Raw genomic sequence first — 25,662 nt, 5'->3', positions numbered from 1 at the left:
GCCGTGATATGCAGCCCCTCATCTCTCTCTGCTCTCTCCATTTCCTCATGCAACCAATCAACATGAATATCATTCGGAAGTGTTGCTAGATGCTTAGGGTACGCCTTACGAGAGCCATGTTGCCTCCGAAAGAGAGCTCTGTCTGCTTGCCTTTTTGTCTTTGCATCCTCGTATCTTGTAACCCATCTGCTCATCACATCACTATTAAGGATGCAAGTGAAATTAAGATCATCAATCAATGTTCTCTCAATTACTTCGCTCTGTCCTTTTCCTTGAGGCACAATAGACGTCATCCTCAAGTCCTCTTCATTGCTCCATAGTCGCGGCAAAGAGCTATCCACCTGATCAAGAAATTCTGATATATATACAAGAGACTCTTGTATCAACCAACCCTCAGCCATGCTTCCTTCGGGCCTTGCACTTTGCCTCACAAAGTCTTTTAAGGTCTTCATGAAGCGCTCTAGGAAGAACATCCAACGGGCATGCACAGTGCCACATAAAGCAATTTCATCCACTAAATGCACAATGAGATGTAGTTGACTTGTGAGAATGGTTCGCGAAAAAGTCTCCTCTACCATACAAACCACCTCCACTGCCATAACACGCGCATCATCCAATGTGGCTGGATCAATTGCTTTGGAACTAACATATCTGAAAAATAAATGCACAGTACGTTATACCTCATGCACATTCATTTTGCAAGGTATAATGAAGGGTGATCTTACATGGGATTTACATACCTCACAAGCTCGCCCATCTTATAAATACATATTTTCAAACTCCTGTCTGCACAATGGTCGATGCTAGTAGGTAGTATGAACTGCGCACATAAGAGCACATGTATATTTGGGTTAGGGCATTACAAAATTTAATTTCAACCTACAATAATTGGAAAACACTTACTTGGAGCATCTTGTGCCAATCGTGGGACTTCAACCCATGTAGTTGCTCAACCCCTCTTTTCTTAGTGGTTGTAAACGCTCCCTTCAACGATCTCATGCATCCAGTGGGAGTACGCAAAGTGGTGATGGCTTGCTTTACCTGCTTCTCCTCCTTCTTTGATATAATCCAGGGAGCAGGCGGAAGACGAACGTGCCCACCCTCCTCTCGTGGCCAAGCTTGACGCATACGTCCTGCGACCTGCAAGTCCTCCCGTACGCTAACATTGTCTCTTTTACCAATAACATGTTCCCAAATACTAGATCCCACATTCTTGAAGATGTGCATGGGATCAAGAAGATGGTTGATCTTGAGATGGGTCCAATATGGTAGCCGGAAAAAAATGGAGTACCTACACAAGGGATTGCAGACTGTCATCTTTATTCCAACTTTAGAGACTACACAAAACAAGATTGAAAACAATGGAGATGTACCTGTTCATGACATCTGGAGGAAGAACATTTGAAGACTCCCAAATACGCTTCCAATCTTTTGCACGAAGTGTCTGTGGATGAATGTTCCTCTTACTAGGAGCATATTTAGGGTGATCTGATGGGAGAAATCGATGATGATTATCGAATATGGTCTTACACAAACCATCAGCATACTCATGTACCAATGAAGGGCCACATATAGGACATGCATGTTTACCCGATGTCCTCAAACCTGTTAAAATAAAAAAAAAGTTAGAATAATAAAGTCAATAGTTATAATTGATATAGCTAGTAGTATTAGAGTCGGGAGGTAGTTAGAATTCTTACCAGAACAATCGCTGTATCCTGGAAAGTCATGCATTGTCCACATCAACACTGCTTTTAAGTCGAAGTGTCGAGAGGAGGGAGGCCTACTAATGTCCACTACCGCAACACCTCTCCATAGTTCCTCCAACTCATCAATCAACGGTTCAAGATAAACATCCATATGCTTGACTTTATGTTTCCCTGGAATCAGAAGGGATAACATAAGATGTCCCTTCTTGATCGCCATTGATGGTGGAAGGTTGTAATTCACCAACACAACCGGCCACACGCTGTATGCGGTGCTCTTGAAACCAAACGGATTCACTCCATCCATACCTAGGCCAAGTCTCAAGTTTCTGGGCTCTGTTTTAAAGCTGGGCCACTCATCTTCAATATGCTTCCAAGCAGGAGTGTCTGCAGGAATTCTCCACATGCCATCATCCGATCGATGCGAGGAATGCCATGACATGAGCTCTGCTATGGATTTGCACTTGAACATGTGTTTGATGCGAGGAATTATAGGAAAGTGTCGCAAGACTTTACGAGGTACATCAAAACTCTTCACATCTGTTCTATACCTTGCTTCACCACAAGTGGGACACTGTCGAGCCTCCTTATGCGTCCCACGAAAGAGAATGCAATCATTGACGCATGCATGTATGCGATCATAATCCAATCCTCCAAGAGATGTCACATAGCGCCTCGCTTTGTCTCTTGAGGTGGGTAGTCTATTCCCCTTTGGAAGCATGTTTGATAATAGCCTGCATCCAATATCATCAATTAGCCCATAACCCTAAACCCTATACTGTAAACCAAAAACCACTAACTGAAATTTGCAAGTTACAATGCTTACTTCAATAATGCGTCAAGACTTGCATTGCTCCATCCATAAACTGTTTGTATATTGAGCAGTTCAAGTGAAGCACGTAAAATAGAGAATGTGCACCCTTCAAAAACCGGTGTCGATGAAGCGTTGTAGAGATGCTCTTGTTCCATATCATTGTCGTCCACACCTTTGCGATCATCCCTAAAAAGATTCCGCACCATGTCATCAAACACTTCCTCTTCCACAACTTCGTGGGGTGCAGGGCTATTGTCATTCCTTTCCCACTCATCTCCGACAACAGATCCCGAAGCTCCAGCATCATCTCGTCGACGCTTTGCATGCTCTCGCCGTGCGTATGGCACCATGTTAGGGTGTGGTACTGCATCCTGCTTCAATCACAGTATATATATTACAACGCGCTCCATTAATTTGCACACCGTGAGTTATTTTAATACTTTCAATTCACATCTTCTCACCTCTAAACCTGTTTGAATCCATTCTCCATACATCGAGATGTGATTCAATGTAATTCGACGCGCTCGTACAATGCACCCTTGACATCGATTACACGTACACTTGATCCTTTGTGCCAGCCACACGTCGCGATCACGATGACACATTGTCTCATCCTCACCAGAACTGCTTGAAGAGGATGATGACATGCTATGTCCAAAATAACCAATACAGAAGTAGGATCAGTTTTTAGTGAAATCATACACATCCTATGCACAAAACAATGGATACACAAGAACAATCAGTTTTTAAAAAAAGTATAAACAGTCTCTGTGTTGCGTGTACAGGCGCGTCTACAATGTATTCTGCTGCGCTTTTACACGCGCTTTTACACGCGCTTTTACACGCGTGCTTTTCGCGTTTACCTACCGCGCGCGCCGCTTTCTTTATTTCAAAAGCCCTCTTTCAAAACACTTCTTCTTCTTCTTTCTGCGTCGCTTTCTTTCTTTCAAAAGCCCTCTTTCAAAACACTTCTTCTTCTTCTTTCTTTGTCGCTACAGTACCTCTGCCTCCAGCTCTTCCAAACCCCCGAACCTGCCTCTTCGAACCAGCCTTCTCCCTCTTGGACTACCCAAAAGAAGCAAAGGGTGCAGACAACACAGAAAGGGAGAGAGAAGCAAGAATCAACGAACTCACTTTTCAAAGACTTTTCAAAGAGGTTGGTTGTCGTTTGTTTGTTTTGGCAAATCTGTCGCTTTCTTTCTTTCCACCCGTGCTATGTGTACTTGAAAGCGACAGAGGATAGAATTCACACACATTGTATATGTGCTTAACTATTTATTTCTTGACAAATGACATCCGTCAAGATAGAGGAAAGAGAGAAGAAGGAACCCTTGTGTATGTGTTTAGTCATTTCTCCCTTGATGGACAATGTCCGTCAAGATAGAGGAAAGAGTTTTTGTTTTTCATGAATTTCGTCACTAATTCGAAATGAACTTCTTCTTTTGGCTTATGATCTTCTACTAATTCGATGTTTGGTATTGTAAGAGATATGTTTATTTTCTAGAATGGTAGATATATGTTGTAGGTTATATATTGTAGGAGATATATTGAGGAGATATATTGTAGGAGATATGTTTATTTTTTATATGCATGTTTTGCTTGGTTCATTGAGGCGGAATTTCGACGCTTTGCAGATTCTTCATGGATCCAGGCTCTTCCTCCGATCCGTGGGCATACGCCACTTGGATGATGGAGATGATAAACCATTTTGGGCGCCATCCTAATCCAGTGGAGCTGACAGAGTATATGTATGCCCATCCTCCTCCTAGACTCCCAGGTCACACCGCGCCCCCAAGTACACAAGCCTCTCCACTGCCGTCTACACCTGCGAGTCCGGCGAGACGTACCCCTGCGCATACACGCTCACCGAGGAGACACACCCCTGCACGGACACACTCACGCACACCCTCCTCTGTACCGTCACGTGAGGGCTCATGGCCACCATCACGTGCTCCCTCACAGCCACAGTCACGTACACAGTCACGTGCAGCCACCCCTAGTCATGGCTACTCCCGCAGTACAGATGAGAGCCGACGCCGTAGTAGGGAGAGCGGGAGTGGAGGATTATGCGGCGGGTGCTTCGGTGGGGGGGGTAGTAGGGCACGCAGTGAGAGAGGGCATGGAGGGAGGCATGTACGAGGAGACAGTGAGGAGTCGGAGGAGGCGAGAGAGGTGGAGGGAGAGATTTTCTACGATGTTACGGATAGGGGCGGGGTAATCATGGATGCGAGAGGGAAAGAGGTGATGGAGTATATGCGGGGGGTAGTTTCAAACATGTATAGAAACTGTTTTGTAAAATTTAAAGATCAGGATAGCCGGTTAGTTAGGGAGGTCCTAGATAGTGTACATAGTCGGTACCCCAATCCCCCACGAGTGACATTCTCGGATGTATGGGGAAGGACGCGAATAAGGGAGATCTTAAGTAATAAAAGATCTCACCTTAAGAAACTCGCGTACGATGATGGGGTGAATGTAGCTGCGGGTGGCTATCCTTGTGAGAAACCTGCCACTGCCCACAAACGCGAGTGGAAGGAGGCAAAGAAGCGCGCAGAGGGAGGCGTGAAGAGCAGGCAGCATGTGGAGGCACGACGGATCCAGATGGAGACCATCGGATCGTCGCATTTCGGATCTGGCGGCGTCGAGTCGTGGGAGGCAGAGTTCGTAAGTAACTTGCCTCTTTATTTGATTGTTTGCCAAATTCATTGATTCTATGATTGTTTTGATCTTACAAACTATCTTGATTATGTTACAGCGACGGGTTATGGGGAGAGGGCCCACAGCCCACGAGACTGGGTATGCTCGCCGCAATAGCAGACGTGACACGTGGGCCATCTTTAGAAACGAGGGATGTATTACGGATGCGCAGTTTGACGCGGCCATGAGACCATACGGTCGACAGGTACTTGAAAACTCTAAATGAATGATTTCGGTTTATTTAATTGCATATATATGTATACTTACATACGGTATATTTCTTGAACAGGCACAAGCTGCTGATGCTCCTGCCCCTGATGATCCAGCCGCCACTGCTGATAATCGTGCCACTGCTCTTGGTGGAGGCGAGCACCACTCATCGGAACATACCGATGCGAGCTCCTCTGATCATGGAGAGAGCACAGGGTCCTCATCATCCTCTGATTAGCTTTCAGAATACTGTAGGATGTGGTTGTACAAAATTTTTTTGTAACTGAAGCCATGGGCTTTTTTGCACCTAGCTCCCTATTTGACTTTGTATATATTTGTTCCTAATTAAAGCCATGGGCTATTTTGACATATGGACTCCCTTGTACACAAATGTATCATGTATTGACAATGTATTGAATCGTGAGTCTTGAGTCGTGTATTAAGTTTTAGATAGTAATATTGAATCGTGTATTCATAGAGAGTGAGTCTTGAAATCTAAATCGCTCTTTTTTTATGGTGCAATGCACCAAAAAAAAAATCCAGAGAGTGCCTTTGGGTGGCTGGATGCTGGAACAGCATCCAGGCACCCAAAAGCACTCTCTGGATTTTTTTTTCCCTCTGCGATCGCGTGTATAAGCGCGTGTCATCTGTCAAAATCGCGTATATTTGCGCGAATAGTCTGTTAGATTCGCGTGTAAATTTGCAGCAAAACTGCGCAGAACGCGTGTATGGGGTCGTGTATTCGCGCGACTGGCTGTCACTGTACACGCGCTTTTACACGCATGTCTCTGGCCGCGATGATACACGCGCTATTACACGGGCCCGACACTTTTTTTCCCAAGTCATTTTGTGCGGCTAGGAGCGTGGGTATGAGCCCGATCCCTTGTAGTGAATCCGAAGTTGGGGTTCATGATCTTCTTCCTGTTTGGAGTAGACTAGGGTATCGTCAAAGAAGACGAGTACGAAGTCATCAAGATATGGCCTAAAGATATCCTGCATTAACCTATTGAAGGTGGCAAGTGCATTCTTCAACCCGAATGACATGACTAGGAACTCAAAGTGTCCATATCTTGTGTTGAATGCTGTCTTTGGAATATCTTCCTCCTTGATCTTTATATGATAGTATCCATACCTAAGATCAATCTTGAAGAAGATCTTTGCACCTTGAAGACGGTCAAGAAGTTCATCTATTCTTGGAATAGGGTACTTGTTCTTAATGGTTGATTGATTCAACCCTATATAATCAATACACAGTCACAGCGTTCCATTTTTCTTCTTCTAGAACATCATTGGAGCTCCCCATGGTAAACTGCTGGGACGGATGTAGCCCTGATCTAACAGTTGCTTGAGTTGCTCCTTCAGCTCAATTGCTTCCGGGATGGACATTCTATATGGCCTCTTTGCAATTGGCGCTGCTCCCGGCGCTACCTTGATTTCATGATCAACTTCCCTTTGAGGCAGAAGTTCTGTTAGCTCTTCAAGGAATATGTCTGCGTACTCCTTTAGCCATGAAGGTTCTTCACTAGACTCCTGATTCTGATCTAGCTTATTAAGCTTAATCAAATAGACAGGTAGTTCCTTTCTAACTCCCTTTATTATCCGAGATGCTTTGGCCAATTGAATTTTGGGCTTTCCAGCCTCTCCTTGAGTTGTGACCAATTCCCCTTCAGAGTTTCAAAAGGAAACTTGACCCTTTCCACAATGAATGTGGGCATCATTAGGTTTAAGCCAATCCATTCTGAGCAAACACTCATGGATACCTAGGTTCATGACCTTGAATCTGACCAAAGTCGACTTTCCTCCCAGTAAGAATTCCACCTTAGCAGTTTGCTTGGTACAAGTGACCTCACGACCATTTGGTAATTCCACAATCAAGATAGGTGCTTCTATTGTGGCTATTCCTAATCTTCTTGCACAAGCTAGTGAGATAAAGGAATGCGTATTGCCACAATCAATCAAGGTTTTGAAGCCTTTACCTTGATAATTTGATAGCGCCTAAATCACCGAAAACTCGCGATACGGGCCTTTCTTGTGAAGGGCAGCATGGACTGTTGCCCTCTCAAAGTCTGGTTCCATGGTCGGTCTTCTTCATCGCACATTTCCTTGTTGGCAACACAAGCAGTTCTTCCTCTGCCTTGGGTGGTGGCTCCTTGGCCACGGGCAGCTCCTTGAAATGGTCATTAACGTTGTCCTCTGCCAAGTTTGGGACATTGTCTTTTGAAATGACCGGGCTCGTTGCAATGGAAGCAACAGAGATTGGGGCCATTACCTTGGGTAGAAACAAAGTTATTGACATTGTTGGTCCTCACTTTCTTTCTTTGTCCCTGGTTTTGACCTTGAAATCTATTTTCTTGGGATTTATATACTCCTTTGTTCTGGTCCTTATAAGACCAAGTCTTGTTAATTCGGCTTGGTCTACACCTCCTAAATTATGGGCACTGCTCGAATGAGTGCGTCCTGAAGATTTGTTGCACGCATTGATTCAAGGCGGGTATTTATAGCTGGGTTTAATTCGGCACAAAACTTTGACACCTGTTGTGTCATATCCATTTGTGGCATATACTTCAAAAGAGAGACGAACTTTGAGTAGTATATGTCAAGAGTCAGACCAAGCTGTTTCAGCTCATAGAACTCATTTATCTTCTACGTGCGGTACGCAGGTGGTAAGTTTCTTCCTTGCAGAGCTTTTTTCAGCTTTTCCCAAGTAACAGACCCTTTCGAGATCCCTTGGTCTCTGTACCATTACTTCCACCAAAGTATGGCTTCGCTGGTGAGCTTCAGCTTGGCGAGCATTGCCTGGTTGGAGGGTGCAGTATCGATCGCTTCAAAGTAATCTTCCATGGACTCGATCCAAATCTCAGCATCATCTTGGATAGTCCTTCCTTTACTGTCAAATTCTGGTGGCTTGACCTGCTTAAGAAGAAACTTCTTCTCTTGAATTACGGCCGTATTTGGTGTAGGGGTCAAACTAGGAATCTGTACCTGAGGTTGTGCCTGGGTATGAGATTTTTAACGTTAACAACTTGCTAAATGTTACTTACATTACATTTCATACTCAATTCAGCTTTCAGCCGAGAGACCCAATCACTTAACCTTTTATCAATACTCAATAGTGAAGACAATCATTGATAAGAAGAAGTCTTATCTCATTCATATGGGCATAGCCCGTTTGGAGTACAATTATTCTTGGAAAGATGGAACAAGCTGATACATTGATTTGGGGAGAATAAGGTTGTGTTGCATTTAGCTACGGGAACTGGGTATTAATATTGATTTGGGTCATGGATCTTCAGGAATCGATAAGTCATTGGAAGATTAGAGTATCCTTTCCTTTGGTACCCATTCTTCTCGTAGCATCCCAACACCTTGATCCTGTCGGCAGGGATTATTCACGTCACTTCCTCGTACACATACGTGTTCAGCTTGACCTTTCCACCTTCGACATGTAAAGTTGTGTTTACGTGAGCCTCAACAAAGATGAACAGCTTCACGTTCTTCAAGTCTTCCAACCACTTGATTCTCTTTAGGTTGGTTCGAAGGTATGCAAATCTGTGGGCAGCTATGTAATAGATTCGTGAATCACCCGTCCATCTTCGTTCCACGTACAGAGGCGATGGATTGTAGATGCGGTCTAGGATATTGATGATAACGATCCTCCATCGATAATCTAAGGCATGCATCGCGGTCATAAACATGACCTGGAACACCAAGAATCTGTCCCACGCTTCATGAATCTACAAGACACCATCGATAAGTAAGGAAATGTTCTTTACAACAACATTCACATTATTAAGTTTTTCTTATAAGACATTAGTTCCTTGTTGGTTCGCTCTGATACCAAATGTAACGTGTCCACCTGTTCGCTTTTAGGACACGTCTTAGCAGCCCATCGGAAAGAGGGTCTAGAAAGGCCCGCCCGGCACCCCCATGGAATGTTACGGGGTTTGCAATCTAGGTATTTCCGAGTCTGCCACGTAGCGGAAGTATTTCGGCCGTTCCCACTTAGGATCGGCCTAAATCAAGGTTTCCTTAATGTTCAAGTTCCTAGAGAGTATCTAGCATCGAAACCTAGGCGAACTACTTTACGCAGAAACACCAGGGTTGAAGCGGATTCATGCTGCACTTGGTTCAAGGAGAATGGGAAACGAGAGGGATGCAAAGCTTGACCTCTCTGCCCATAAGGCATAGTCCCATTCCATTCCCCTAAAACAACATGAATCGGGATTCTAGTAACCTGAACTCTAGGTCAGCGTTGCTTGTTGTTCATTCTCTTTCGAGAAAAGCTCCTTGCTGTCCATTTCTCTTGAGAAAAGTTCCCGGCCAACCGAGACCACCCATCCGTAGGACGGACCCATGGCCACATCCACCGCACTTTCCTCAGGGTTGCCTTAGTTGTCTAATTACCTACCACATTTAGTTGGATACGCAAAAATAGCTTCCTTAATTAACCAATTAGACACTGGTTCCTTCACATAAGCTTAGCACTTGGCATAGAAAAACATTTCCAAACAAGTTCCTTTACATCAATTGATCTTATTTATCTTTGGAATACATCCATATAATCCATAATCTTCCCAAAGGCAATCCATAATCCGCCTGAAGGCAATCCAGCAATTCACAAGGATTACTAATCCAAGATTCCACCCATAGACTAGTATGTGGGCCTTGAGATCCAATCCCGAGTCATGTCGGCCTCTTGTGCAGGGCCCGAAAGACAAGGGATTTACGGTCACAGCCCCCCGTGGCACCCAAGCATCCTCTTGCTCCAAAAAGTGCCTAATGGAGAGACCTCACGTGACGGGTTCGGTCCACGTTCCCAGCGCGACTAACAACCCCCTTGGCTAGGGTCAGGCAGACAGTCGGGGGTAACTGATGCTGCCTCTCCCTTTAGGCCTTCAACCTGAAGCATTAATTATCTTTTGATCTTTAGTTCCTTGAGCAAACAATGCAAACAGTGCTCCTAAACTGTTACAAACACAATCAATCCAATGGTCGTTTACTTGGCCAACTGCTAAGGAGTGAATCCTTTTCTCCGAATGCATCCAGCATTCAATCTGGGATCAATTGTGACTTGGCAAGATCCCCAAGGGTTTGTTTGTTTACCCTTTTATCCTTGGGTTAGGGTCATACCTTGTCAACCCAAATTAACCAACACCTTAGGTTTCTTAAATTAACAGTAAATCCTGGAAACCATGCCACTCTAACTTGATTGATCATTTGCTAACCAAGCAAATACATAACTTCCCTTAACTTGGCAAATCAGCCCAAGGAAGGTGATGTAACAGGATGTCTACTCATCCTCTTGCAAGTAAGACTTGCGCTAGAACCTGCCAACCTCATTCCAAGGAATAGCAAATCTATCTTGTGATTAAACCACAAGGCCATGCGACGTTGCAACTTGTTGCACAAGTGTCGCACCTAACTCATGGGATCATTTCACCCATTGAACGACGTATCCTGGTCAAGGAATTTTGTTTAGTTAAGATTTAGGGTTTCGGGTGTCTTCTTACCTAACCCAACCCTAATTGTACTAGGCCGACAGTCCTAGGGTTTCCAAACTCAATATGAGTTTTAGCATTAGGTCGATCGATTCTTAGGGTAGAAACCCTAGATTGTTGTTTGCATGGGCATCCAATTGACCTAAACATTCCGTGAATGTGGGTAGGACCTTTGGGTTTGAGGGTTTTGACTTGGCGTCCAAATACGATACTAAGCTGCATTTCTAACGTGCCAAGCCCTAGCTAGTACTTGAGGTGTTTATCATATCAACTAGTTATGCCTATACGAATCCCTAACGGTTATAATATTACAAGTGATTTAGCTAAATTGATCTACTTGTCTTGCGACAAGGACGATCCTTTCCTAGAGATACTAAACTTGTTCTAAAGATGTAAATAGTTGCAAGACATCACAATAGATGTAAACATGCAATTCATTGCAACTATAAGGATTGCAATAACCCTTCTCTTTCCTTGCTAAAGTGGTGACGAACGACAATTTGGAGAATAACTTACATAGGGCCTACTAGGATTTACATCAAGGAACTATGCCTACCACCTTTTGTCTTAAGCATTTGAATTTTATGCTTTGATAAGCCATGCAACCTTTCCTAAATGCAACTCTTGATGAATGCAATTTTTCGCATGACGAATATGTAACATGCAACCCTTTTCTAGATACAACATTGTTAATGAAGTTCATCTAACATACAACCTTTAATCTGTTCGAAAAACATCTTCGCATGCAACGTGCAAGTCTATGGTCCCATTTCCATGCTATGCAACGGACGTTAACAATTCTTTCCATGCGAGTCATAACAAGGAAGTTATTGACTAAAAGCAAGATACACTTGTTCTTTCACGGCCAAATAAGGATGCACTTAACAACTTCATCTTTTAACACTAGGCAATATGCATTTAGGCTTGTCACTTTGAAATGCACGAAAAGGCAACATGCTACTAAGCTCGTAAGATGGATAGGTAATTTACATTCATAACATTGGAAATGAAAATAACCCAATTGCATGTCATGCATTAATTCTAGTAAATAATTCGGGTAGGCAATTGTCCCCAAATGCATTTTAACTAGGCTAGGTGAAAAACATGCATAAGTGCTTCCTTTCCGAGAAAGTTATCGTACTTAACACATTTCTTTTAAGTGGAATTAAAACTCGTGGAAGGGGAAGGGCAATGATTGGAGAGGAGAAGATGTCGAAGACAGGGGGAGGGATTTTGATGATGATGGCGGGGATGGGCGGTGGCCTGGTGGACTGGCGCAGCAGGGCGGTCCTCACGGCAACGTTGATGGTGGACAGCGTGGCGTTGGCGGCAGGCAGCCTTCTCTTTTTCTTCTCTCTGATCATCCCCAGCGCGGTAGGCTCCTCCCTTCCCTCCCTTTGTCCACAGGGGGGGTTCATATAGCCTTAAGGGGGGGGGGAGAGATAGCCACCACATGGCCTATGCATGCCTCTCCCTCCTCATGCTCCCCACACACCTCACTTACTTCTTCTGACACTCCCTCTCCTCCAGCCATGCATCGGCTGGGGGAAGGGATAATTAGTAAAAAAAATTCCTAAATTCTCACCATTTTCAATTTCCCCTTTTTCCCTAGAAGGGAGTTCTCACACAGCTTTGCGGTTTTAATCCCTAACCTCATTTGCACAATGCGGATGGACTCGTTATTGCGCGTGCGGGGTAACCACTTGGCCACCATCATTAGTCAACACGGGAGATGACTTTGCAAAGCTTTTACGTGGGCGTGCAGGGGTCAAGTTCAATAATATTTTTTAGCGGAAATATTACATTCTCTCCCCCTAGGAGGAATCGAGATGTCCTCATCTCGAGAAGAGCTGAGGATATTGTTGCTTGAGAATGCTTTTATCCATCCAAGTGGCATCCTCCTCGGGATAATCTTTCCACTGGATGAGACATTCTCTCAAGGTTCTGGATCTCAATTGTCTTTCCCTAACATCTAAGATCCTATCAAGCCCCAACTCAAGGACTCCTTGGCTATGCATTACAACTTGTTGATCATCAAGTACATGACTAGGATTAGGTACATACTTCTTCAGTAGGCTGATATGAAATACATTATGAATCTTTAGATTCTCAGGGAGTTGCAGCCTATAAGCATTGGGTCCTAGGCACTTGAGGATCTTGTAGGGTCCACAACACCTTGGACTTAGCTTCTTGCATTCACCTAAGGATAATTCTTTGGGCGTACGTGAATGAAGACCATGTCTCCTTCAGCGAAGGTTCTATCTTGACGTTTCAAATCCATGTATGCCTTTTGTCTATCCTTGGCGGCTTGGATGCCTTGTCTTATTGACTTCATTTGGTCATCCATATATTACAACATCTACCTTGAAGCTTCAATCCTCAAGGTTGGATTTGAGAAGTTTAAAGGACTTTGATAGTCATGCCCATACAATGCTTGAAAAGGGATCATTTGAATGCTTTGTTGATAAGAAGCATTGTAGGCAAACTCAACCAGTGGCAAGTATTGAATCCACTTTCTGGGTTCACGGCAGCAGTGTGCCCTTAGCATATCCTCAATGACTTGTTTGATTCGCTCCGTTTGACCATCGGTTTGGGGATGGTAAGCTGTACTAAAACAGAGTTGAGTCCCAATGGCTTCGAAGATAGCTTTCCAGAAGTGTGATGTGAAGAGAGAATCGTGATCACTAATGATTCTTCTAGGTAACCTTGCAATGTTTGAGGCTTTATAGTTTGTCTTAACAGGAATAAGATGTGCAACCTTGATAAGCATATCCACCACAACCATAATGGAGTTGTATCCTCCCTACACTTGGGGTAGGCCAACAACAAAGTCCATATTAATGAATTTCCATTTCATTTGGGGAATGTCAAGTGGTTGCAACTTTCCTAGCATTTTGACATATTCAGCCTTGATGTGTTGACAAGACAAACATTCAGTGACATATTTCAAAACGTCACCTTTAAGCCTCTCCCAATAGTAGCTCTTTCTCACTGCATTGAGGGTCTTGGCATAGCCAGGATGTCCTGAGAAAGGGGAATCATGCGCTTCCCAAAGTATCTTTTGCTTGAGTGACTGGCTTGCCGGTATACATAATGTCGTTCTATAGTAGACAAGTCCACTATTGATAGAGAATTCTTGATACTTAGCCTGTACCTTCGGGTCTTGATCCTTGATAGGGATCTCCCTTAGCATCTTTTGATAGGCTGGATCATGGCATAACTCTTCTATAGCTAGCTCAAGTATTGGGTTGTTTGGCATGAATACCTTTGTGGCTAGAGATCTAGCTATTGATGGATTTTGTAAGATTAGAGAATTAAGGAATGCGTTGCGACTAAGTGCATCGGCAACTACATTCTCCTTTCCAGGATGGTATTTGATTTCAAAATCATACTCCTCCAGCACTTCAATCCATCGACGTTGCCTCATGTTGAGTTCGTTCTGGGTAAAGATCCACTTGAGACTTTTATGATCTGTCACCAGGGTACTTGAGACTTTTATGATCTGTCACCAGGGTAAACTTGTTACCCAGCAAGTAGTGTCTCCAAAGCTTGAGAGTATGGATGACAGCTAACAACTCCAGATCGTGGGTAGCATAATTCTTCTCATGGCTCTTTAGTTTTCTTGAAGAGTATGCTACAGGATGACCCTCTTGTAAAAGCACACATCCTAAGGCAAGTGTGCTAGTATCAGTTACTACTTCGAACTCCTTACTAAGGTTCGGAAGTTTCAGGATAGGTGTTGATACCAAACTTTGTTTTACTCTATCAAAGCTAGATTGTTCGGCAGTTGACCATGCAATAGATGTTTGCTTCTTCAGTAGATCCATCAGAGGCGCTACAATCAAAGCATAGTTTTTGATAAAGACCCTGTACCATCCTATCAAACCAAGAAAACTACATATTTTCTTAACAGTTGTTGGTATTGGCCATTCCGGAATATCTCAGACTTTTGCCAGATCTATTGAGATTCCTTCCGCTGACACGATGAATCCCAGATATTCAATCTGACGTTTGAAGAATGCACACTTCTTCATCTGGGCATAAAGCTTGTGTGCCCTCATTGTCTCAAGGACAATCCGAAGCTGGGGTTCATGGTCTTCTTCCTGTTTGGAGTAGACTAGGGTATCGTTGAAGAAGACGAGTATAAAGTCATCAAGATATGGCCTAAAGATATCCTGCATTAACCTATTGAAGGTGGCAGGTGCATTTGTTAGCCCGAATGACTTGACTAGGAACTCAAAGTGTCCATATCTTGTGTTGAATGCCGTCTTTGGAATATCTTCCTCCTTGATTCTTATCTGATAGTATCTAGACTTGAGATCAATCTTGGAGAAGATCTTTGCACATTGAAGACCGTCAAGAAGTTCATCTATTCTTGGAATAGGGTACTTGTTCTTAATGGTTGATTCATTCAACCCTTTGTAATCAATGCACAACCGCAGCGTTCCATCTTTCTTCTTCTGGAATAGCACTGGTGCTCCCCATGGTAAACTGCTAGGACAGATGTAGCCCTGATCTAACAGTTGCTTGAGTTGCTCCTTCAACTCAATTGCTTCCGAGATGGACATTCTATAAGGCCTCTTTGCAATTGGCGCAGCTCCTGGCGCTACCTTGATTTCATGATCAACTTCCTTTGAGGCGGAAGTTCTGTTAGCTCTTCAGGGAATATGTCTGCGTACTCCTTTAGCCATGAAGGTTCTTCACTAGACTCCTGATTCTAATCTAGCTTATTAAGCTTAATCAAATAGACATGTAGTCCCTTTCTAACTCCCTTTATTATCCGAGATGCTTTGGTGAATTGAATTTTGGGCTTTCCAGCCTCTCCTTGAGTTGTGACCAATTTCCCTTCAGAGTTTCAAAAGGAAACTTGACCCTTTCCACAATGAATATGGGCATCATTAGATTCAAGGCAATCCATTCCGAGCAAACACTCATGGATACCTAGGTTCATGACCCTGGATTTGATCGAAGTCGACTATCCTCCCAGTAAGAATTTCACCTTAGCAATTTGCCTGGTACAAGTGACCTCATGACCATTTGCTAATTCCACAAGCAAGATAGGTGCTTCTATTGTGGCTATTCCTAATCTTCTTGCATAACCTAGTGAGATAAAGGAATGCGTACTGCCACAATCAATCAAGGTTTTGAAGCATTTACCTTGATAATTCGATGGTGTCTGAATCACCGAAAACTGGCGATTCGGGCCTTTCTTGTGAAGGGCGGCATGGACTATTGCCCTCTCAAAGTCTGGTTCCATGGTCGGGTCTTCTTCATCGCACATTTTCCTATTGGCAACACAGGTGGTTCTTCCTCTCCCTTGGGTGGTGGCTTCTTGGCCATGAGTGGTTCCTTGGAATGGTCCTTGACGTTGTCCTCCACCAAGTTTGGGACATTGTCTTTTGAAATGGCCAGGCTCGTTGCAATGGAAGCAACGGAGATTGCGGCCATTACCTTGGGTAGGAACAAAGTTATTGACATTGTTGGTCCTCGCTTTCTTTCTTTGTCCCTGGTTTTGACCTTGAACTCTCTTCGTCTGGGACCTATATGCTCCTTTGTTCTGGTCCTTATAAGACCAAGTCTTGTTAATTCTTGGCTTGGTTTGCACCTCTCGAATTATGGGTGCTACTCGAATGAGTGCGTCCTCAAGATCTGTTGGGTGCATTGATTCGAGGCAGGTATTTATAGGTGGGTTTAATCTGGCACAAAACTTTGACACCTGTTGTGTCATATCCATTTGTGGTGCATACTTCAAAAGAGAGATGAACTTTGAGTAGTATGTGTCAAGAGTCAGACCAAGCTGTTTTAGCTCATAGAACTCATTCATCTTCTGCGTGCGGGGTACGCATGTGGTAAGTATCTTCCTTGCACAGATTTTTTCAGCTTTTCCCAAGTAACGGACCCTTTTGAGATCCCTTGGTCTTTGCACCATTGCTTCCACCAAAGTCTAGGTTCACCGGTGAGCTTCAGCTTGGTGAGCATTGCCTAGTTGGCAGGTGCAATACCCGCTGCTTCAAAGTAGTCTTCCATGGACTCGATCCAAATCTCAACATCAGCTTGGATAGTCCTTCCTTTGCCATCAAATTTTGGCAGCTTGATCTACTTGAGAAGAAACTTCTTCTCCTGAATCACGGCCGTGCTTGGTGTAGGGGTTGGACTAGGAATCTGTACCTGAGGTTGTGCCTCGGTATGAGATTCTTAACGTTAACAACTCACTAAACATTACTTACATTACATTTCATACTCAATTCAGCTTTCAGCCAAGAGACCCAATCACTTAACCTTTGATCAATACTCAATAGTCAAGACAATCATTGGTAAGAATAAGTCTTATTTCATTCATACGGACATAGCCCTTTCGGAGTACAATTATTCTTGGAAAGATGGAACAAGCTAATACATTAATTCGGGGAGAATAAGGTTGTGTTGCATTCAGCTACAGGAACTGGGTAATAATATGGATTTGGGTCATGGATCTTTAGGAATCGATAAGTCATTGGAAGATTAGAGTATCCTTTCCTTTGGTACCCATTCTTCTCATAACGTCCCAACACCTTGATCCTGTCGGCAAGGATTATTCATGTCACTTCCTTGTACACATACGTGTTCAGCTTGACCTTCCGACCTTCGACATGTAAAGTTGTGTTTACGTTAACAATTCTTTCCATGCCAGTCATAACAAGGAAGTTATTGACTAAAAGCAAGATACGCTTGTTCTTTCACGGCCAAACAAGGATGCGCTTAACAACTTCATCTTTTAACCCTAGGCAATATGCGTTTAGGCTTGTGACTTTGTGTAACGTGTCCATTAGTATCACCCAGGACACGTCTTAGTAGTCCATTGAAAAGGATGTCTAGAAAGCTCTACCCGGCACTCCCATGGAATGTTACGGGGTTTGCGATCTAGGGCTTTCGGTGTCTACCATGTAGCGGAAGTATTCCGGCCGTTCCCACTTAGGATCGACCTGAATTAGGGTTTTCCTAATTGACCATTTCCTAATAGCAACTAGCGTCGGACCCAAGCGAACTACTTTATGTAGAAACACTGGGTCCGAAGCGGATTCATGCTGCACTTGGTTCAAGGAGAATGGAAAAAGAGAGGGATGCAAAGCTCAACCTCTCTGCCATAAGGCGTAGTCCCATTCCTTTCCCCTAAGACAACGTAAATCCGATTAACATATAACTCCAGGTCAATGCTTTTGTTGTTCGTGTCCTTTGACGATCATCCCGCTATTCCTCGTGACTTGAGAAATGTTCCCGGCCAACCGGGACCACTCATCTATAGGACGGACCCATGGCCCATCCTCCGCACTTTTCTCGGGTTGTTTTAGTTATGTAATTATCTAACACATTAGTTGGATATGTAACAACCAGCTTCTTTAATTAACCCATTAAGCACTGGTTCCTTCACGTAATCTTATCACTTGACCTAGAAAAACAATATTAGACAAGTTCTTTATTAACAGGTCATCATATTTATCTTTGAAATACAAAGAGTTCTGCCCGTAGGCTTATCCACAATCTGCCTGAAGGCTATCCAGGAATCCACAAGGATCACTATTCCAAGTTTCTGCCCATAGACTAGTATGCGGGCCTCGAGATCCAATCCCAAGTCACGTTAGCCTCTTGTGCAGGACTCGGAAGGCGAGGGATTTATGGCCAGAGCCCCCCCTGGCACCCAAGCGTCCTCCTGCTCCAAGTAGCGCTCAACGGAGAGACCTCTCGCGACGGGTTCGGTCCACGTTCCTGGCACGGTCAACAACCCCCTTGGTTAGGGTCAGGCAGGCAGTCGGGAGTAACTGAAGCTGCCTCTACCTTCAGGCCTTCAACCTCAAGTATAGATATTCATTTATTTTGTAATTCATTGGTCAAACAAGGCAAACAATGCTCTAAAATCTCTAGCAAGCACAAACATTTCTATTCATCGTTTTTGTTGTTGGCAAACTGCTAGGGAATGAATCCTTCCTTTTGAATGCATCCAGCACTCGATCAGGGGTGTCTTGCAACTTGGCAAGATCCCATATATTCTGGGTTAGGGCGTACCATATTAGCCCAACTTGGTTAAACCTTAAAGTTCATTGGGTACCTCAGTTTCTAGTTTTTAATCTCCTATTAATCTTCCTTACTCAAGAAGGATATCAAGGTATACATCCTCTTGCAAGATAACTTGCGTAAGGATCCGCCATCCTTGTTGCAAGAATTTGGCATTTCTTCTTGTGATTCAATCACAAGACCATATGACTCTGTACTTGTTGCGCAAGTCCCGCATCGTACTATGCGATAATGGAGTCATGAAACAATCCGTTTCATGTTACCCTAGATCCTTTTTACGTTTACAATTTACTGACCCTACATTTAGGGAATGTGGGCAAGTATTTAAGGTATAAATGCTTCTTGGAATTTAACTCATTCCCAAACGAATATTTCGTAGCATAGGTATTTTTAAGTTTATATTAATTTGGTTAACTCTAGAATGTAATTTCGAGATTACTTCCACATGATTTGTTATCTATGTGTCAATTGACTTTTCAATCCTAAACTTTATTTATTTGAGGTTAGGTTAATTCCAACTAATCTTCCCTTTTCTTTGCAAACAAAACTCATGCTAAATAAGCAACCTTTTTCTTGCTAAGTTATGCAGTTAGTAACGACAATTTCATATAGTTTATGCATCGTAAGAGTCCTTTCATGATTTGCCATTTCCATGATGATTCATTGTAAAAAGAATAGGGGTTAATAGTGCAAGATGTAGTTTTATACCTTTAGGCTTCGCCGAAGTATACTACTTTAATGGGCAATAATCTAGCTCATAATTCATTTCAATGCATAAAGCTATTTGAAAAAAAGTACGTTTATACTTTATTTATTTTGCATGTTCCATTAGATGTATTAATGACTAAATTCCTTCGCGGTGAATAGCTAGGACAAAATACATCCTATTTCTAACAACTAACCTTGCTTGATTAAATTACAATGATATAAAATAAAAATTAAGAAGGAAAAACTTGGGTTTGGGGTGAGATATCCACATGGATTCCAGGAGATGACCCTCCCGTGACTGCGCCTTGGACTTTCTTAGGAGGCATCGCAATTGTAGTTGTTCGGACATGGAAGCAGCTTTACAATTCTTCTTTGGAATTCACCGTTGCTCCCTTGCACTGCCCATCGATAGTAGTTTTTGGAAGGCTCCCTCCTTGGAAGTCGGGGAAATTCGAAAGGGTGTTTCAGAGTCTTCTATGACTAAGACCCATTGAAGCCATGGAAAGGCTTAATGGCATTTTAATGACTCATTCAAACGAGGAACGAGAAGGGATGGAAAAACACAAGGTGCGGATGAGAACTCCAAGGAAATAGAGTAACAGTAAAGGTTATAAGTAAGGTCGAAGGACCTTAGTTCAACTTGGAGGGAAGGGGTTTCAATACGCCACAAGGGAATGGCGGAAAGAGGGGTGGTTCCAAGGAAAGGGATAGGGTTTTCGAGGGATTAGCACGGGGGTGTGGTTCCAAGGAAAAAAAAAAGGGGGCTTAAGGATAGGGGTTGAGTGAACTTTAAAATCACAGGGAAGATAATAATCCAAAAAGAAAGGACTTAAGGGTAACACATGGGGTTCCAACACTCATGGGAGAGAGCCATATAATGTATTTAGACACGGAGGTGTTGTAGAGGGGTGATAAGACACAGGGGTAAATGAAAGGTTTTCGAAAGGCACAATAGGGAATGAAAAGGGTTTATACAGCCCAAGACAAAAGGGTCATTGAGATTAGCACCGGGGGGGGGATAGGGAGAATTTGCATAAAAAGGGGGCCTTGGGAAGTTTTTGGGCCACCGGGGTGAAAGGGCTCAAGGGATTTTTAAAAACCGGGGGGGGGGGGGGGGGGGTGTGTGAAAGGGGGCTTAACTAGCCCCCCCCTTAGAAGTTTCTCATTAGAAGCTTCCATAGCTTCTATGTGACAGGAGGGGGGAAGGATTTTAGCGCCGTGTTGGCGACGTGGACTGGCGGTACTCCTGGGAGACGACGAGGGCCTGTGACTGAAGGCGGCGGTGCTGGATGGTCCTGCAGAGGGTATCACACCCTCACGAAGGAGAAGGCTCACTCCCTCTTTTCGGCATCCGAACGGCGTTCAGCGTCATCTGTCTCCCCCTTCATGGAGGCAGTCCCCTCTATTTAAATAGGGGAAGGGAGGGGGATCCTCCCTCGACGTGGCGAGAGGCATGGCCTTTGAGGCTAAGAAAGCTCCAACGAGGAGCTTGCTGGCCTTTCTAAATCCCTCTCCCCCTCCAGCACGAACTGTCGTCGATGGAGTAAAAAAAATATTTCCATGAAATATTTGATATATTACATTCTCTCCCCCTTAGAGGAATCGAGATGTCCTCGTCTCGAGATAAACTGGGGATATTGATGGTTGAGTGTGCCTTCATCTACCCAAGTGGCATCCTCTTCGGGATAGTCTTTCCACTGGACGAGGAATTCTCTCAAGGTTCTGGACCTTAATTGTCTCTCCCTAACATCTAAGATCCTGCCAGGCCTTAGTTCAAGGACTCCTTGACTAGGCATTACAACTTGTTGATCGTCAAGTACATGGTTAGGATTAGGTACATACTTTTTCAATAGGGTGATATGGAATAGATTGTGAACCTTTAGGTTCTCAGGAAGTTGCAATTTATAAGCATTAGGTCCTAGGAATTTGAGGATCTTGTATGGCCCACAATACCTTGGACTTAGCTTCTTGCAATCTCCTAAGGATAGATAACTCTTTTTAGGGCATACGCGAATGAAGACCATGTCTTCTTCTTCGAAGACTCTTTCTTGACGCTTCAAATCCGCATAGGTCTTTTGTCTATCCTTGGCCGCTTGGATGTCCTATATTATTGACTTTATTTGGTCATCCATCTCTTCCAATATCTTCCTTGAAGCTTCAACCCTTAGGGTTGGATCAAAAAAGTTTAGGGGACTTCTGCAATCATGACCATATAATGCTTGAAAAGGGGTCATCTGAATGCTTTGTTGGTAAGAAGCATTGTAGGCAAATTCAACCAAAGGCAAGTATTGAATCCACCTCTTCGGCTCACAATAGTAGTATGCCCTAAGCATATCCTCGATGACTTGATTTACACGCTCTGTTTGGCCATCCGTTTGGGGATGGTAGGCGGTGCTAAAACAGAGTTGAGTCCCAATAGCTTCAAAGATAGCTCTCCAGAAGTGTGATGTGAAAAGAGAATCACGATCACTAATGATTCTTCTGGGTAAACCATGTAGCTTGAATATCTCCTTGATAAACAATCTTGCAATGTCTGAGGCTTTATAGTTTGTCTTTACTGGAATAAGGTGTGCAACCTTCGTAAGCATGTCAACCACAACCATGATGGAGTTGTATCCTCCCTGGACTTGGGGTAGGCCTACAACAAAATCCATACTGATGAATTCCCATTTCATTTGGGGGATGTCAAGCGGTTGCAATTTCCCTGGCATCATGACATGTTCAACTTTGATACGTTGGCAAGACAAACACTCGGTGACATATTTGAGAATGTCACCTTTGAGCCTCTCCCAATGGTAGCTCTTCCTAATTGCATTAAGAGTCTTAGCATAGCCGAGATATCCTGCGAAAGGAGAATCATGAGCTTCCCACAATATCTTCTGCTTAAGTGACTGGCTTGCTAGTATACACAGCCTTGTTCTATAGTAGACAAGTCCACTATTAATGGAAAATTCCTGATACTTAGCCTGCAACTTTTGGTTCTGATCCTTGATAGAGATCTCCTTTAGCATTTTTTGGTAGGCCGAATCATGGCGTGCTTTCTCTCTAGCTAACTCAAGTATAGGGTTGTTTGCCATAGATACTTTTGTAGCTAGAGATCTGGCTGTCGATGGATTTTGCAAGATTAGGGAATTTATGAATGCCTTGTGACTAAGTGCATCAGAAACTACATTCTCATTTCCTGGTCAGTACTTGATTTCAAAGTCATATTCCTCTAACACTTAAATCCACCGATGTTGCCTCTTGTTGAGCTCGTTCTGGGTAAAGATCCATTTGAGACTCTTATGGTCAGCTACTAGAGTAAACTTGTTACCCAACAGGTAGTGTCTCCAAAGCTTTAGAGCATGGATGACAGCTAGCAATTCTAGATCATGCGTAGCATAATTCCTTTCATGACTCTTCAATTTCCTTGAAGAGTATGCTACTGGATGACCTTCCTGCATAAGTACACACCCCAAGGCAAGAATGCTAGCATCAGTTACTACCTCGAACTCCTTATTGAGGTCTGGAAGTTTTAGAATAGGTGCTCATACCAAACTTTGCTTCAATCTGTCAAAGCTATTTTGTTCGAGAGTTGACCATGCAATGGAAGTTTGCTTCTTCAATAAGTCCGTCAAAGGTGCTACAATCAAAGCATAGTTTTTTATGAAGACCCTATACCATCCTGTCAATCCAAGAAAGCTACGTATCTCTTTGACGGATACTGGTATTGACCACTCAAGCACATCTCTAACCTTGGCTGGGTCCACTGATATTCCTTCTGCTGATACTATGAATCCCAGATATTCAATCTGACGCTTGAAGAATGCACACTTCTTCATTTTAGCATACAGCTTATGTGACCTCATTGTCTCAAGGACAATCCAAAGTTGGGGTTCATGATCTTCTTCCTGTTTAGAATAGACTAAAGTGTCATCGAAGAAGACAAGCATGAAATCATCAAGATATGGCCTAAAGATATCCTGCATTAACCTATTGAAGGTGGCAGGTGCATTCATAAGCCCGAATGACATAACTAGGAACTCAAAGTGCCCATATCTTGTATTGAAGGCCTTCTTTGGGATATCTTCTTCCTTGATCCTTATCGATAGTAACCTGACCTGAGATCAATCTTGGAGAAGATCTTCGCACCCTGAAGACGAACAAGAAGCTCATCTATTCTAGGAATAGGATACTTGTTCTTGACTGTTGATTGATTCAACCCTTGGTAATCAATACATAGTTGAAGTGTCCCATCCTTCTTTTTCTGGAATAGTACTGGAGCTCCCCATGGTGAACTGCTAGGCTGGATGTAGCCCTGATCTAACAATTGCTTGAGTTGTTCCCTCAGCTTAATTGCTTCTGGTATGGACATTCTATAAGGCCTCTTTGCAATTGGTGCAGCTCCTAGTACTAACCTAATTTCATGATCCACTTCTCTTTGAGGCAGAAGTTTAGTCAACTCTTCAGAGAATACATCCGCGTATTCCTTTAGCCAAGAAGGCACTTCATGAGACTCTTGCTTTTGATCTAATTTGTTGAGTTTGATCAAGTAAACAGGTAATCCTTTTCTAACTCCTTTTATGATCCGAGATACTTTGGCCAATTGGATTCTTGGCACTCCTGCCTCACCTTGAGATGTGACTAATTCCCTTTTAGAGTTTCGAAAGGAAACTTGACCCTTTACACAGTGAATGTGGGCTTCGTTAGGCTTAAGCCAATCCATTCCGAGTAGACACTCATGGATACCTAAATTCATGACTTTGAATTTGACCGAAGTCTTCTTTCCTCACAGAAAGAATTCCACCTTAGCAGTTTGCCTGGTACAAGTAACCTCATGACCATTTGCCAATTCCACAAGCAGGGTAGATGCTTCTACTGTGGCTATTCCTAATCTTTTTGCACATGTTGGTGAGATAAAGGAGTGTGTACTGCCACAATCAATCAAGGTCTTGAAACTTTTACCTTGATAGTCCGACGATGTCTGAATCATTGAGAACTGACGATTTGGCCCTTTCTTGTGTAAAGCGGCATGGACTATCACTCTTTCGAATTCTGCTTCCATGGTCGGATCTTCTTCTTCTTCTTCTTCACACAATTGCCTATTGGCAATGCAGGCGGTTCTTTCTCTTCCTCGGGTAGCAGCTTCTTGACCATGGCCTGTTCCTTGGAAAGATGCTTAGTGATGTACTCCACCAACCTTGGGACATTACCTCTTGAAGTGACCGGGTTCGTTATAGTGGAAACAATGGAGGTTTCGGCCATTACTTTGAGTAGGAACAAAGTTGTTGACATTATTTGTCCTTGCTTTCTTTCTTTGTCCCTGATTATGACCTTGAACTCTCTTAATTTGAGGTCTGAATGCTCCTATGTTCGGGTCATTGTAAGACCAAGCTTTGTTACCCCTTGGTCTAGACTGCACCTCTTGAATTATAGGCGCCGCCCGAATGAGTGTGTCCTGAAGATCTGATGGACGCATAGATTCAAGACGGGTATTGACTGGTGGATTTAAACCCGCACAAAATTTGGACACCTACTGCGTCATGTCCATCTACGGTGCATGCTTAAGAAGTGAGACAAATTTAGAGTAGTATGCATCAAGCGTGAGCCCCGGCTATTTTAGCTCGTAGAACTCATTCATTTTTTGCATGCGATAAGCAGGTGGTAAATAACTTCCTTGCACAGCTTTCTTCAGCTTCTCCCAGGTAACGGATCCCTCTGTGATCCCTTGATCCCTGCACCATTGCTTTCATCAAAGCCTGGCTTCGCCGATGAGCTTTAGCTTGGCGAGCATAGCCTAATTGGCAGGTGCAGTACTGGCTACTTCAAAGTAATCCTCCTTGGATTCAATCCAAATTTCAGCATCAGCTTGGACGAATCTGCCTCTCCCATCAAACTCGGGTGGCTTAATCTGCTTGAGAAGGAACTTCTTCTCCTGGATCACAGCAATACTTGATGTAGGAGGCGAATTAGGAACCTGTACCCGGGGTTGTGCCTAAATAAA

At 43.5% G+C, this 25,662-nt stretch overlaps 1 protein-coding gene across 1 annotated transcript; it reads left to right on the top strand.

Annotated features, from left to right (window-relative positions):
• Positions 1-5,118: 5,118 nt before the first annotated feature.
• Positions 5,119-5,662, top strand: LOC148036094 (uncharacterized). The gene is made up of 3 exons (XM_087679082.1): positions 5,119-5,181; positions 5,273-5,419; positions 5,504-5,662. Exons 1-3 carry the CDS (start codon positions 5,119-5,121, stop codon positions 5,660-5,662), a joined length of 369 nt encoding a protein of 122 aa, XP_087535208.1.
• Positions 5,663-25,662: the final 20,000 nt, after the last annotated feature.

Source organism: Lygodium microphyllum, chromosome 5 (genome assembly GCF_053477565.2).
Source record: "Lygodium microphyllum isolate KBCC chromosome 5, Lygodium_microphyllum_v1.1.10, whole genome shotgun sequence".
Taxonomy (NCBI): domain Eukaryota; kingdom Viridiplantae; phylum Streptophyta; class Polypodiopsida; order Schizaeales; family Lygodiaceae; genus Lygodium; species Lygodium microphyllum.
This window is presented reverse-complemented; position numbering and strand designations above follow the sequence as displayed.

Bases quoted from the DNA above. Each gene is read 5' to 3' on its own strand.
- LOC148036094 (XM_087679082.1), top strand. From the start codon at position 5,119: ATGGAGACCATCGGATCGTCGCATTTCGGATCTGGCGGCGTCGAGTCG. The intron at 5,182-5,272 runs GTAAGTAACTTG...ATTATGTTACAG, and splicing joins AGTCGTGGGAGGCAGAGTTC to CGACGGGTTATGGGGAGAGG. The intron at 5,420-5,503 runs GTACTTGAAAAC...TTTCTTGAACAG, and splicing joins TGAGACCATACGGTCGACAG to GCACAAGCTGCTGATGCTCC.